Source organism: Oncorhynchus mykiss, chromosome 11, assembly GCF_057628025.1.
Source record: "Oncorhynchus mykiss isolate SJ-2025 chromosome 11, ASM5762802v1, whole genome shotgun sequence".
In the NCBI taxonomy this organism is placed as follows: domain Eukaryota; kingdom Metazoa; phylum Chordata; class Actinopteri; order Salmoniformes; family Salmonidae; genus Oncorhynchus; species Oncorhynchus mykiss.
Window position 1 is genome coordinate 20,019,726 of NC_143032.1, and position 17,104 is coordinate 20,036,829.

At 43.0% G+C, this 17,104-nt stretch overlaps 1 protein-coding gene across 5 annotated transcripts in view; it reads left to right on the forward strand.

The window, feature by feature from the left end:
• The window catches only part of mtrr (5-methyltetrahydrofolate-homocysteine methyltransferase reductase), a 44,557-nt gene that overhangs the window by 1,401 nt on the left and 26,052 nt on the right, over positions 1-17,104 (forward strand). For 2 of the 5 annotated variants that reach the window (XM_090189710.1, XM_090189708.1), the window contains exons 2-9: positions 320-464; positions 729-882; positions 1,386-1,503; positions 1,851-2,388; positions 2,497-2,610; positions 3,275-3,428; positions 5,152-5,240; positions 5,744-5,924. In XM_090189710.1, the coding sequence (XP_090045836.1) occupies positions 321-464; positions 729-882; positions 1,386-1,503; positions 1,851-2,388; positions 2,497-2,610; positions 3,275-3,428; positions 5,152-5,240; positions 5,744-5,924 (1,492 nt within the window). In that variant the 5' untranslated portion in view covers position 320. Of the gene's footprint in view, positions 1-316; positions 465-728; positions 883-1,385; positions 1,504-1,850; positions 2,389-2,496; positions 2,611-3,270; positions 3,429-5,151; positions 5,241-5,743; positions 5,925-17,104 lie in introns of those variants that run through there. The other 3 variants (XM_090189709.1, XM_036935134.2, XM_090189711.1) reach the window with 2 other exon arrangements.

Sequence of the window (17,104 nt, forward strand, 5' to 3'; positions counted from 1 at the left end):
AGTCGTGGACCTTTTGAGGATTTAGATATTTTCTGAATTCACAGTTTTATTTGGTTGGTGTGTAGTCTGTTGAGATGGAAGGATCAGTGTCATGGATGATGTTTCTCAGTTTTCAATCCAGCATGTCGATGTCTGCAGAATGTTTTGTTGTTGACAGCGGTGACAATGTTGCCACAACAGTTATTATATATATATATATATATATATATATATATATATATATATATATATATATATATATATAATACACTCACTGTAACAACTTGCTGCAACGTGAAGTTACACTGACTGACTTATTTAATTCCCACTTGTCCAGCAGAATGCCTTGTGAGGTGAAGCCCCGGTTCCTGGTTCTGTACGGGTCTCAGAAAGGCCAGGCACAGTCCATAGCCGAGGGGATAGCTGACGAGGCTGAGGAGAGGGGACTGGTTGCTGACATCTACTGCTTGAGTGAAGGAGGGAAGGTAAAGTTGTCAAAATAGTGTTAACGTGCCCTGGCTTGTATTCCAATGCTGGCACAACACTGATGATTACAAAACGGATGATTACAAAACGGATGATTACAACGCTGATGATTACATCACTGATGATTACAACACTGGTAAACTACTATCAAGCTGCTTAGGAACAAAACTAAGTCTGTATCATCGCATTTGTGGCAGAGTTGTTGTTACCACTGGTCTTTTCGGCTCTGGTATGAATACTGATCCTGTTTTGTCTCCCCTCAGTTTAACTTGGAGAAGGAGAGTGCACCTGTGGTGTTTGTTGTGTCTACCACTGGGGATGGGGACCCACCAGACACGGCCCTGAAGTTTGTGAAGAACATAAAAAAAAAGACCCTGCCCAGCGACCACTATTCACACCTCTGCTATGCTCTTATAGGTAAGGAAGGAGTGTGTGCCTAATCTTGGTTAACCCAGAACTACATTCTTGCGTAATTGGTCAGGTGCTCGATTAAGTTCCAGGTCCATACATGTTGAGAAAATAGATCAAGAGATACTAGAATGTGGAGCAGAACTGGAACGAGGAGCTCCACCCTCTCTCTTCGCAAGTTAGGCGCAAGTGTATGGGACAAATGTCCCCTCCCCTTTTTGAAATTCGAAAGATGCTAACACCTGTGAAATTGGGATTTGTCCAAGTAACCAGTGATGAAAAACCCTGCTCGTTCTCAATTGGTGCGGCCATAGTATAAAGACAGTTCTACGGTACCATTTATGTTTAAATAGTCTGTCCACAGCAGATTAGGGTGTGCCTAAGACTAAAGGCCTAGTGCTGAGATTAATTGCTACTACTTTCGTCTTTATCTTATTTGATGGCTTTAAAATAACAGATTCATTGATACATTATGTGTGATGATAAATATCTTGTTTTTGTCTGTGCTCCAGCTCTGGGTGATACAAACTATGAAAATTTCTGCAACTGTGGGAAGACTATTGATGGCCGTCTACAGGAACTTGGTGCTAAACATTTCTACGCAACAGGACATGCAGATGATGGTGTAGGGTAAGGCCCAAGGTCTTTTAATAGGGCAAATACATATTTTTTTACATGTTGATGTATGAGAAACATTAATCAAGTCCTGACACTCACCTAAGAAGCTTTAAAGTAGGGGCACAATGTCTTCTTGAATTAGTAGCAATAAAAGTGGTACCAATACAGACACACTTTGAATGTACTTTCCCCATTCATTTGTGGTATGTGGCACATTACCTTTTGGATACTTCACACTGCTTATCTCTGAGTCTGAGTGGACTTTGCTTTCTGTCCAGGCTCCAGTTGGCGGTGGTCTCTTAGTGGGTTTCCCATGTTAATACTTTAACTCTTAATCCAAACTGTGTGTGTGTGTCTAGGCTTGAGTTGGTGTTGGACCCCTGGCTTGAAGGACTCTGGGAGGCCATCAGAGGAGCGTTATCCAAGATGGCCACCCCTCAGCCTGAGAGGGATGGCCATGTAAGGGACCTGAGAGCATCGTTGAACAAAACACCCGAATTGTCAGTGACAGATGTCAAACTCCACCTCATGAGTCTTAAAGAATCAGAACCTCAGAGCTCTGGCTCACTCAGAACAGCAGCAGAGTCAGAGAGTACTAAGACTGAGCCCAAATCAGCTTCTCTGAATGTTACAGAAGCAGCCTCTGAGACAGGGAGTGCAGTTACTGATGTTAGACCAGTGTCATTGACCAGCAACAATAGGACTGCTCCTAAACTAGATGGTGTTGTCACTGATCCTGAGTCAGTGTTAGAGACACAGAGTGGAGCACCCTCTGCTGTTGTAGAGGCCTCTCTGACATGCTCCTTGCCTCCACTGTCTGAGTCTGTCCTCAATGTCCCTGCTCTGCCTCCAGCCTACCTGGATGTCACGCTCCAGGAAGCCACCATAGAAGAAGAGGTGGGTTGTGGTAATACTGGGTTCTTTTGGCACTATGAAATTGTTTACATCTCATTCATATTTGTTTGAGTTCTAACATCACCAGCCACACTTTCCATACCCCCCCAGACCAGTGCTCCGGTCAGTAAGGAAACCCTACACGAGGTTCCGATCTCCAGGGCAGTCCAGTTGACCAGAGATGACTCGGCTAAAACAGCCCTTCTGATAGAGCTGGACATCTCAGTGAGTGGCAGGCGTTTCTTACTATATACACTGAGTTTACAAAACATGAATGACTCCTTCCTAATATTGAGTTGCACCCTCCACTTTTTCCCAAAGCAGCCTCAATTTGTCAGGGCATGGACTCTACAGGGCGTCGAAAGCGTTCCACAGGGATGCTGGTCCATGTTGACTCCAATGCTTCCAACAGTTGTGTCAAGTTGGTTGGATGCCCTTTTTGGGTGTTGGACCATTCTTGATACACACGGAAAACTGTTGATAGTGAAAAACCCAGCAGCATTGCAGTTCTTGACACAAACTGGTGCACCTGTCACCTACTACCATACCCTGTTCAAAGCCACTTAAATCTTTTATCTTTCCCATTGACTCTCTGAATGGCACACATACACAATCCATATCTCAATTATCTCAAGGCTTAAAATCCTTCTCTAAACTGTCTCCTCACCCTCATCTATACAGATTGAAGTGGATTTAACAAGTGACATCAATAAGGGATCATAGCTTTTACCTGGATTCACCTGGTCAGTCCATGTCATGGAAAGAGCAGGTGTCCTTAATATTTTGTACACTTAGTGTAGTTTCATGCAGAGACCAAATATATTGGTCAGTAGTTAAAAATTATGGTTAAACTAGTTTCTTTACTCCGTCCTTTCCTCTGTGTACCTAGGCCCATCCGATGGCCTACCAGCCTGGGGACTCGCTTGACGTTCTCTGCCCAAACAGAGCCTCTGAGGTGGGGGAGCTTCTCCAGAGACTCTGCCTGCAGGACCAGAGGAGCCACCGTGTCCAGCTCTCACTGCGCAAAGACACCAAGAAGAAAGGTACAGTGCATTGCGAAAGTATTCGGCCCCCTTGAACTTTGCGACCTTTTGCCACATTTCAGGCTTCAAACATAAAGATATAAAAATGTGTTTTTTTGTGAAGAATCAACAACAAGTGGGACACAATCATGAAGTGGAACGACATTTATTGGATATTTCAAACTTTTTTAACAAATCAAAAACTGAAAAATTGGGCGTGCAAAATTATTCAGCCCCCTTAAGTTAATACTTTGTTGCGCCACCTTTTGCTGCGATTACAGCTGTAAGTCGCTTGGGGTATGTCTCTATCAGTTTTGCACATCGAGAGACTGACATTTTTTCCCATTCCTCCTTGCAAAACAGCTCGAGCTCAGTGAGGTTGGATGGAGAGCATTTGTGAACAGCAGTTTTCAGTTCTTTCCACAGATTCTCGATTGGATTCAGGTCTGGACTTTGACTTGGCCTTTCTAACACCTGGATATGTTTATTTTTGAACCATTCCATTGTAGATTTTGCTTTATGTTTTGGATCATTGTCTTGTTGGAAGACAAATCTCCGTCCCAGTCTCAGGTCTTTTGCAGACTCCATCAGGTTTTCTTCCAGAATGGTCCTGTATTTGGCTCCATCCATCTTCCCGTCAATTTTAACCATCTTCCCTGTCCCTGCTGAAGAAAAGCAGGCCCAAACCATGATGCTGCCACCACCATGTTTGACAGTGGGGATGGTGTGTTCAGTCAGCTGTGTTGCTTTTACGCCAAACATAACGTTTTGCATTGTTGCCAAAAAAGTTCAATTTTGGTTTCATCTGACCAGAGCACATTCTTCCACATGTTTGGTGTGTCTCCCAGGTGGCTTGTGGCAAACTTTAAACGACACTTTTTATGGATATCTTTAAGAAATGGCTTTCTTCTTGCCACTCTTCCATAAAGGCCAGATTTGTGCAATATACGACTGATTGTTGTCCTATGGACAGAGTCTCCCACCTCAGTTGTAGATCTCTGCAGTTCATCCAGAGTGATCATGGGCCTCTTGGCTGCATCTCTGATCAGTCTTCTCCTTGTATGAGCTGAAAGTTTAGAGGGACGGCCAGGTCTTGGTAGATTTGCAGTGGTCTGATACTCCTTCCATTTCAATATTATCACTTGCACAGTGCTCCTTGGGATGTTTAAAGCGTGGGAAATTTTTTTGTATCCAAATCCAGCTTTAAACTTCTTCACAACAGTATCTCGGACCTGCCTGGTGTGTTCCTTGTTCTTCATGATGCTCTCTGCGCTTTTAACGGACCTCTGAGACTATCACAGTGCAGGTGCATTTATACGGAGATTTGATTACACACAGGTGGATTGTATTTATCATCATTAGTCATTTAGGTCAACATTGGATCATTCAGAGATCCTCACTGAACTTCTGGAGAGAGTTTGCTGCACTGAAAGTAAAGGGGCTGAATAATTTTGCACGCCCAATTTTTCAGTTTTTGATTTGTTAAAAAAGTTTGAAATATCCAATAAATGTCGTTCCACTTCATGATTGTGTCCCACTTGTTGTTGATTCTTCACAAAAAAATACAGTTTTATATCTTTATGTTTGAAGCCTGAAATGTGGCAAAAGGTCGCAAAGTTCAAGGGGACCGAATACTTTCGCAATACATTGTATTTATGCGTGTGTGTCATTGCGATTTAGTCATGACATTTAAACTATATACAACTGCATGGATGTAAAGTTGATTGTGTTTTTTCCCCTCCAGCTGCTCATCTCCCCTCCTACATCCCAGAGAACAGCACTCTAACCTACATGCTCACCTGGAGTCTGGAGCTCAGGACTGTCCCTAAGAAGGTCCCTTCTGCTTTCACGCTCTATACCTGAACTACCCAGTTTAGAACCCAAACCTGACTGTGAAAGGCTACTGCACTGCAGTAGGACAAAGACTCTCTTTAGTCTAGCTTCTATGGAGCATGTTTGGCAGACGCCTACGGTAGCAGGGTTGGCAGGTACAGTAGGCTGCAGGAATGTAGCCTGGGTGCCAGCCTGCCTCTGCCAACTTTTCATTGTCTTGTTTGACAAGGTGACAATGTAACATTGTTGAATGCAGAAACAACCTGACTCGTAGGCCAGATGTAACTGTGTGAAATCTATTTTGTATTGTGTGTATGGGGCGGTTTTCTGGACACAGATTAAGTGAAATCCTGGACTGAAAAACGATTTAAAAAAAAAATAGATATAATTTTTAGTCTAGAATTAGGCTTAATCTATCTGATACTATATCTATACTATATCTTCTTTTCTTTCTCTCTCTTTCGCTCTCTCACTTTCTCTCTCCCCCCCCGCCCCCCCTCCAGGCATTTCTTCGTTCCCTGGTAGAGTGTACAGAAGACAGTGGCGAGAGGAGGAGACTACAGGAGCTGTGTAGTAAACAGGGATCAGCCGACTACAACCTCTATGTCAGAGACCCCAGCCTCGGAGTACTGGACCTGCTCAGGGCTTTTCCTGCCTGCCAACCCCCTCTCAGTCTTCTCATAGGTCAGAACTCACTCCCTCTCCTGTCAGTCATAATGTTTGAGCTAATCAGAGTGCGTTGATTTACATGTCACAAAACATGGCTCTAGTTTCTAATGATCACCAATACAGGCAGGTACTGCTATTTCTCTCTCCAGCAGAGGGCGGTATAGCCTCAGTAAATGCACGTTCAGTCAAATTGTGCATAGTGTTTTCCCCTTCTTCACTCTCTTTTTTTATTTTTTTAACATTTTATTTTTTTACTCCACTTGGGTTTTTCATACATTTTACTGAATCCCAAATGACCAAACCAATGTTTCTGCATTGCTTCAATCAAGTTGTTATCTGTGACTTCAAAAATGACATTTTTACACAGCATATTCTTATTCTTGTGAACCACCAGTGCTTCCTGACTCACCATTTGGTCGCCCCTGACATGGAGAACTGTTGGCTGCAGACAGTCTGGCATTATAGTCTCTCATGGCATAAGGCCTAGAATTGCTCTGATGATGACTTGTGTAGATTTTGTTTTAGCCTATGGGAAAGGGCATTTATATCAGATGAATACATGCAATCTAATATTCATAAAAAATGCTTTGCCTGGAACTGATATTTGTCCTATTTGCACTTGTACTTTGCAGTGTCCTCCCTCTAAAGAGCTGTGTCACAGCTTAATATCCAATGTCAAAGTTATTTTGGGCCCTTTTGCTAACTGCAGCACCTTTCCAGTAGTGGAACCGAGCAATGCAGAAATCTGGCCATTTGTAAATGGGGACATTAGTACGGCTGGTGAAGAATGTGCTGGTGGAAGCGTTTTGGGGCCACCAGCTGTTGCTGGGGTCCTGTCATTGACTGTCCTACATTTGACAGGGACAGAGCTACAGAGCTGTGGAGGGCAGGGCAGGCCAGGGGTTAACGATCACTACTGCTCTGACAGTGTCTGTGTTGACACATTTACTGGCCACTCCCCATTTAGCTTCACTGAGTGAGTTTAAAAGCTTTGCGCCTAATCATTCGCTACAGATGCTGTGGAATGTAAAGGGTGGATAAATAGTTGATCTGTAATAGTTATCCACTTTGGGGTTATGCCTTCTCATTGTGACTCCTGTGCAATGGCCAAAAACCTGAAGGAACAGATTTTGTTTAGATTTTTTTTTACAACAAAAAATGAGCTGTCACACATGGTGTCAAAATTCTCACACTACTACAAAATATTAAAGGAATATCTTGTGATATGCATCAGATTCCTTCTCCCAGTGATGTATAAATTGTCCCCCAGTTGTGACATGTTGTCATAGTCAGTGATCGAAAGTCAGCTGTCAACTCCGAGGTATGGCCGAGCTGTAGACAAACGGAAAGGGAATGACACTGTTAATGGGCATGTTAAACCTGCCACTGAGGAAATGGGGATGGCAGAGAGTGATATCATTCCAGTGGTGCCTGGGGGTGCTGGGTACCACATTTCTCAGTGATATACCCGGAGTTGTTTACTGTAGAAGAGAGAAGGGCTTAGTTAGTCCAGCTGTTTTGATTCTTTCTCTCTCTCTGCGTCTCTCTGACACTGTCTCTCTCTCCTCTTTCTGTCCATCTGTTTGGGTTACCTTAGGGTTGAAGGGAAAAGCATTTTCATTTTTGGCAGAACTCATAGAGCTGGTGCAAATGGTGTAATGTAAATTACGCTCTCTACTTGAGTGGGTTTCAGGGTATTTTAGCAGATGAAAACTGATAAATATTTGACCCTTCCCTAACCACTGATATTACTCATTTTAGTATACAATTTAACTCCAAACTATTTTCCTGCACCATATTCCTCAGAGGCCTCATGGCCAGACACCAAATTACCCAAAAAGAGGGCACCTTTACAGCTGACATTGAAATAAGGTGGACTAGCTCCATCCCACAGGCACCAGATCTGCACTCTAGGGATCTCACAAGTGTATAACTTTTAGATTTAATGAATACAGAAGTATGCCCTAAAATGAACCTGTGTGTGCACTGAGAAAATAGGACTTAGTAGCTTCCTCCTCCCATTCCTCCATTCTTAGTGAACTAGATGTAAACATCAGACAGGGATAGTGATATACACTACCGGTCAAAGGGTTTAGAACCCCTACTCATTCAAAAAAAAATCTTTATTTGGACTATTTTCTACATTGTAGAATAATAGAAAAGACATCACAACTATGAAATAACACGTATGCAATCATGTAGTAACAAAAAGTGTTAAACAAATCAAAATATATATTTTATTCTTCAAATAGTCACCCATTCTATCAACCAGCTTCATGAGGTAGTCACCTGGAATGCATTTCAATTAACAGGTGTGCCTTAAGTTTATTTTGTGGAATTTCTTCCTTAATTAATGCATTTGAGCCAATCAGTTGTGTTGTGACATGGTAGGGGGGTTTACAGAAGATAGCCCTATTTGGTAAAATACCAAGTCCATATTATGGCAAGAACAGCTCAAATAAGCAAAGTGTAAGATGGCGCCGGAGAAGAAGGCAGACATTTTACGTGCCCCAGCCCATTGTTATTTTTGTACTTATTTTGTACATAATGTTGCCGCTACCGTCTCTTATGACCGAAAAGATCTTCTAGACATCAAGACTAAAATTAGTCACCACGGACTAGCAGAGTCCGTTTTTTCCTTCCACAACTCGGATGAGCCCGACGCGAAGGATGTACTGCTTCCTCGGGAATCGGCCCCGATCCCTGTGATCTGCGTGAAGAGGAGTCGGAGAAAGAGGGGCTGAAGGGCGGGCTGCCTTCTGAGAATTCGTAGGCGATCGAATAAACCCCCACTTCCCTCCATTCTGTTAGCAAACGTGCAATTTTTGGAGAATAAAATCGCAGAGTTACGAGGAAGATTAAACTACCAATGGGACATTCAAAACTGTAATATCCTATGCTTCACGGAGTCGTGGCTGAACAATGACAATATCAACATACAGCTGGCTGGTTATACACTGTACTGGCAGGATAGAACAGCGGCGACGGTCTATGTATTTTTGTAAACAACAGCTGGTCTTCGAAATCTAAGGAAGTCTCGAACTATTGCTCACCTGAGGTAGTGTGGTCTACAGCTTATCATGAGTTTTCATCTATTTTTCGTAGCTGTTTACATATCACCACAGTCAGAGACTGGCACTAAGACAGCACTGAATGAGCTGTATTCCGCCATAATCAAACAGGGAAACTCTCACCCAGAGGCGACACTCCTAGTAGCCAGGGACTTTAATGCAGGGTAACTTAAATCCGTTTTACTAAATGAGACAGCCTATAGGGAGGAGATCAGAGACCTGGCCGTGTGGTGCCAGGACAACAACCTCTCCCTCAACGTGATCAAGACAAAGGAGATGATTGTGGACTACAAGAAAAGGAGGATCGAGCACGCCCCCATTCTCATCGACGGGCCTGCAGTGGAGCCGGTTGAGAGCTTCAAGTTCCTTGGTGTCCACATCACAAACAAACTAACATGGTCCAAGCACACCAAGACAGTTGTGAAGAGTGCATGACAAAACCTATTCCCCCTCAGGAGACTGAAAAGTTTTGGCATGGGTCCTCAGATCCTCAAAAAGTTGTACAGCTGCACCATCGAGAGCATCCTGACTGGTTGCATCACTGCCTGGTATGGCAACTGCTCGGCCTCTGACCGCAAGGCACTACAGAGGGTAGTGTGTACAGCCCAGTACATCACTGGGGCCAAGCTTCCTGCCATCCAGCACCTCTATACCAGGCGGTGTCAGAGGAAGGCCCTAAAAATTGTCAAAGACTCCAGCTACCCTAGTCATAGACTGTTCTCTCTGCTACCGCACGGCAAGCGGTACCGGAGCGCCAAGTCAAGGTCCAAGAGGCTTCTAAACCCCAAGCCATAAGACTCCTGAACATCTAGTCAAATGGCTACCCAGACTATTTGCATTGCCCCTCTTCCTCTCTTTACACCACTGCTACTCTCTGTTTTCATCTATGCATAGTCACTTTAATAACTCTACCTATATGTACATACTACCTCAACTAACCGTTGCCCCTGTAACATTGACTCTGTATCAGTACACCCCTGTATATATTCTCCCTATTGTTATTTTACTGCTGCTCTTTAATACTTGTTACTTTTGTCTCTTATTCTTTCTGTATTTTTTTGAAACTGCATTGTTGGTTAGGGTCTTGTAAGTTTCACTGTTGTATTCGGCGCATGTGACTTATAAAAATTGATTTGATTTGAAATGACAGTCCATCATTACTTTAAGACATGAAGGTCAGTCAATATGGAACATTTCAAAAACGTTACGTTTCAAGTGCAGTCGCAAAACCCATCAAGCGCTATGATGAAACTGGCTCTCATGAGGACCCCCACAGGAATGGAAGACCCAGAGTTACCTCTGCTGCAGAGGATAAGTTAATTAGAGTTACCAGACTCAGAAATTGCAGCCCAAATAAATGCTTCATACAGTTCAAGTAACAGACACATCTCAACATCATCTGTTCAGGGGAGACTGCAGCAATTCATGGTCGAATTACTGCAAAGAAGCCACTACTAAAGGACACCAATAATAAGAAGAGACTTGCTTGGGCCAAGAAACACGAGCAATGGACATTGGTGTCTTTTGATCTGGAGTCCAAATTGGAAATGTTTGGTTCAACCGCTGTCTTTGTGAGATGCAGTGTGGGTGAACGGATGATCTCTGCATGTGTTTTTCCCATCATAAAGTATGGAGGACGAGGTGTTATGGTGTGGGGGTGCTTTGCTGGTGACACTGTCTGTGATTTATTTAGAATTCAAGGCATATAGATGGAAACATCAGACAGGGATAGGGATATAGATGGTAACATCAGACAGGGATAGGGATATGATGGAAACATCAGACGGATATGGATCTAGATGGAAACATCAGACAGGGATATGGATATGATGGAAACATCAGACGGATATGGATCTAGATGGAAACATCAGACAGGGATAGTGATATGATGGAAACATCAAACAGGGAGAGTGATATGATGGAAACATCAGACAGGGATATGGATATAGATGGTAACATCAGACAGGGATATGGATATAGATGGTAACATCAGACAGGGATATGGATATAGATGGCAACATCAGACAGGGATATGGATATAGATGGTATCATCAGACAGGGATATGGATATAGATGGTAACATCAGACAGGGATATGGATATAGATGGAAACATCAGACAGGGATAGGGATATAGATGGAAACATCAGACAGGGATAGGGATATAGATGGAAACATCAGACAGGGATAGGGATATAGATGGAAACATCAGACAGGGAGAGGGAGATGATGGAAACATCAGACAGGGAGAGTGATATGATGGAAACATCAGACAGGGAGAGTGATATGATGGAAACATCAGACAGGGAGAGTGATATGACGGAAACATCAGACAGGGATATGGATATAGATGGTAACATCAGACAGGGATATGGATATAGATGGAAACATCAGACAGGGATAGGGATATGATGGAAACATCAGATAGGGATATAGATGGAAACATCAGACAGGGAGAGTGATATGATGGAAACATCAGACAGGGATAGGGATATGATGGAAACATCAGACAGGGATAGGGATATGATGGAAACATCAGACAGGGATAGGGATATGATGGAAACATCAGACAGGGATAGGGATATGATGGAAACATCAGACAGGGATAGGGATATGATGGAAACATCAGACAGGGATAGGGATATGATGGAAACATCAGACAGGGATATGATGGAAACATCAGACAGGGATAGGGATATGATGGAAACATCAGACAGGGATATGGATATAGATGGAAACATCAGACAGGGATAGGGATATGATGGAAACATCAGACAGGGATAGGGATATGATGGAAACATCAGACAGGGATAGGGATATGATGGAAACATCAGACAGGGATAGGGATATAGATGGAAACATCAGACAGGGATAGGGATATAGATGGAAACATCAGACAGGGATAGGGATATAGATGGAAACATCAGACAGGGATAGGGATATGATGGAAACATCAGACAGGGAGAGTGATATGATGGAAACATCAGACAGGGATAGGGATATGATGGAAACATCAGACAGGGATAGGGATATGATGGAAACATCAGACAGGGATAGGGATATGATGTAAACATCAGACAGGGATAGGGATATGATGGAAACATCAGACAGGGATAGGGATATGATGGAAACATCAAACAGGGAGAGTGATATGACGGAAACATCAGATATGATGGAAACATCAGACAGGGAGAGTGATATGATGGAAACATCAGACAGGGAGAGTGATATGATGGAAACATCAGACAGGGAGAGTGATATGATGGAAACATCAGACAGGGATAGGGATATGATGGAAACATCAGACAGGGATAGGGATATGATGGAAACATCAGACAGGGAGAGTGATATGACGGAAACATCAGATATGATGGAAACATCAGACAGGGAGAGTGATATGATGGAAACATCAGACAGGGAGAGTGATATGACGGAAACATCAGATATGATGGAAACATCAGACAGGGATAGGGATATAGATGGAAACATCAGACAGGGATAGGGATATGATGGAAACATCAGACAGGGATAGGGATATGATGGAAACATCAGACAGGGATAGGGATATGATGGAAACATCAGACAGGGATAGGGATATGATGGAAACATTAGACAGGGATAGGGATATGATGGAAACATCAGACAGGGATAGGGATATGATGGAAACATCAGACAGGGATAGTGATATGATGGAAACATCAGACAGGGATAGGGATATGATGGAAACATCAGACAGGGATAGGGATATGATGGAAACATCAGACAGGGATAGGGATATGATGGAAACATCAGACAGGGATAGGGATATGATGGAAACATCAGACAGGGATAGGGATATAGATGGAAACATCAGACAGGGATAGGGATATGATGGAAACATCAGACAGGGATAGGGATATGATGGAAACATCAGACAGGGATATGGATATAGATGGAAACATCAGACAGGGAGAGTGATATGATGGAAACATCAGACAGGGATAGGGATATGATGGAAACATCAGACAGGGATAGGGATATAGATGGAAACATCAGACAGGGATAGGGATATGATGGAAACATCAGACAGGGATAGGGATATGATGGAAACATCAGACAGGGATATGGATATAGATGGAAACATCAGACAGGGAGAGTGATATGATGGAAACATCAGACAGGGAGAGTGATATGATGGAAACATCAGACAGGGAGAGTGATATGATGGAAACATCAGACAGGGAGAGTGATATGATGGAAACATCAGACAGGGAGAGTGATATGATGGAAACATCAGACAGGGATAGGGATATGATGGAAACATCAGACAGGGATAGGGATATGATGGAAACATCAGACAGGGATAGGGATATAGATGGAAACATCAGACAGGGATAGGGATATGATGGAAACATCAGACAGGGATAGGGATATGATGGAAACATCAGACAGGGATAGGGATATGATGGAAACATCAGACAGGGATATGGATAGAGATGGAAACATCAGACAGGGATAGGGATATAGATGGAAACATCAGACAGGGATAGGGATATAGATGGAAACATCAGACAGGGATAGGGATATGATGGAAACATCAGACAGGGATAGGGATATGATGGAAACATCAGACAGGGATAGGGATATGATGGAAACATCAGACAGGGATAGGGATATGATGGAAACATCAGACAGGGATAGGGATATAGATGGAAACATCAGACAGGGATAGGGATATGATGGAAACATCAGACAGGGATAGGGATATGATGGAAACATCAGACAGGGATAGGGATATAGATGGAAGCATCAGACAGGGATAGGGATATGATGGAAACATCAGACAGGGAGAGTGATATGATGGAAACATCAGACAGGGAGAGTGATATGATGGAAACATCAGACAGGGATAGGGATATGATGGAAACATCAGACAGGGATAGGGATATGATGGAAACATCAGACAGGGATAGGGATATGATGGAAACATCAAACAGGGAGAGTGATATGACGGAAACATCAGATATGATGGAAACATCAGACAGGGAGAGTGATATGATGGAAACATCAGACAGGGAGAGTGATATGATGGAAACATCAGACAGGGATAGGGATATGATGGAAACATCAGACAGGGATAGGGATATGATGGAAACATCAGACAGGGAGAGTGATATGATGGAAACATCAGATATGATGGAAACATCAGACAGGGAGAGTGATATGATGGAAACATCAGACAGGGAGAGTGATATGACGGAAACATCAGATATGATGGAAACATCAGACAGGGAGAGTGATATGATGGAAACATCAGACAGGGAGAGTGATGTGACGGAAACATCAGATATGATGGAAACATCAGACAGGGATAGGGATATGATGGAAACATCAGACAGGGATAGGGATATGATGGAAACATCAGACAGGGATAGGGATATAGATGGAAACATCAGACAGGGATAGGGATATGATGGAAACATCAGACAGGGATAGGGATATGATGGAAACATCAGACAGGGATAGGGATATAGATGGAAACATCAGACAGGGATAGGGATATGATGGAAACATCAGACAGGGATAGGGATATGATGGAAACATCAGACAGGGATAGGGATATGATGGAAACATCAGACAGGGATATGGATATAGATGGAAACATCAGACAGGGATAGGGATATAGATGGAAACATCAGACAGGGATAGGGATATAGATGGAAACATCAGACAGGGATAGGGATATAGATGGAAACATCAGACAGGGATAGGGATATGATGGAAACATCAGACAGGGATAGGGATATGATGGAAACATCAGACAGGGATAGGGATATGATGGAAACATCAGACAGGGATAGGGATATGATGGAAACATCAGACAGGGATAGGGATATGATGGAAACATCAGACAGGGATAGGGATATGATGGAAACATCGGACAGGGATAGGGATATGATGGAAACATCAGACAGGGATAGGGATATGATGGAAACATCAGACAGGGATAGGGATATAGATGGAAGCATCAGACAGGGATAGGGATATGATGGAAACATCAGACAGGGAGAGTGATATGATGGAAACATCAGACAGGGAGAGTGATATGATGGAAACATCAGACAGGGAGAGTGATATGATGGAAACATCAGACAGGGATAGGGATATGATGGAAACATCAGACAGGGATAGGGATATGATGGAAACATCAGACAGGGATAGGGATATGATGGAAACATCAAACAGGGAGAGTGATATGACGGAAACATCAGATATGATGGAAACATCAGACAGGGAGAGTGATATGATGGAAACATCAGACAGGGAGAGTGATATGATGGAAACATCAGACAGGGATAGGGATATGATGGAAACATCAGACAGGGATAGGGATATGATGGAAACATCAGACAGGGAGAGTGATATGATGGAAACATCAGATATGATGGAAACATCAGACAGGGAGAGTGATATGATGGAAACATCAGACAGGGAGAGTGATATGACGGAAACATCAGATATGATGGAAACATCAGACAGGGAGAGTGATATGATGGAAACATCAGACAGGGAGAGTGATATGACGGAAACATCAGATATGATGGAAACATCAGACAGGGATAGGGATATGATGGAAACATCAGACAGGGATAGGGATATGATGGAAACATCAGACAGGGATAGGGATATAGATGGAAACATCAGACAGGGATAGGGATATGATGGAAACATCAGACAGGGATAGGGATATGATGGAAACATCAGACAGGGATAGGGATATGATGGAAACATCAGACAGGGATAGGGATATGATGGAAACATCAGACAGGGATAGGGATATGATGGAAACATCAGACAGGGATAGGGATATGATGGAAACATCAGACAGGGATAGGGATATGATGGAAACATCAGACAGGGATAGGGATGTGATGGAAACATCAGACAGGGATAGGGATGTGATGGAAACATCAGACAGGGATAGGGATATGATGGAAACATCAGACAGGGATAGGGATATGATGGAAACATCAGACAGGGATAGGGATATGATGGAAACATCAGACAGGGATAGGGATATAGATGGAAACATCAGACAGGGATAGGGATATGATGGAAACATCAGACAGGGATAGGGATATGATGGAAACATCAGACAGGGATATGGATATAGATGGAAACATCAGACAGGGAGAGTGATATGATGGAAACATCAGACAGGGAGAGTGATATGATGGAAACATCAGACAGGGAGAGTGATATGATGGAAACATCAGACAGGGAGAGTGATATGATGGAAACATCAGACAGGGATAGGGATATGATGGAAACATCAGACAGGGATAGGGATATGATGGAAACATCAGACAGGGATAGGGATATAGATGGAAACATCAGACAGGGATAGGGATATGATGGAAACATCAGACAGGGATAGGGATATGATGGAAACATCAGACAGGGATATGGATATAGATGGAAACATCAGACAGGGAGAGTGATATGATGGAAACATCAGACAGGGAGAGTGATATGATGGAAACATCAGATAGGGAGAGTGATATGATGGAAACATCAGACAGGGAGAGTGATGTGACGGAAACATCAGATATGATGGAAACATCAGACAGGGATAGGGATATGATGGAAACATCAGACAGGGATAGGGATATGATGGAAACATCAGACAGGGATAGGGATATAGATGGAAACATCAGACAGGGATAGGGATATGATGGAAACATCAGACAGGGATAGGGATATGATGGAAACATCAGACAGGGATAGGGATATAGATGGAAACATCAGACAGGGATAGGGATATGATGGAAACATCAGACAGGGATAGGGATATGATGGAAACATCAGACAGGGATAGAGATATGATGGAAACATCAGACAGGGATATGGATATAGATGGAAACATCAGACAGGGATAGGGATATAGATGGAAACATCAGACAGGGATAGGGATATAGATGGAAACATCAGACAGGGATAGGGATATAGATGGAAACATCAGACAGGGATAGGGATATGATGGAAACATCAGACAGGGATAGGGATATGATGGAAACATCAGACAGGGATAGGGATATGATGGAAACATCAGACAGGGATAGGGATATGATGGAAACATCAGACAG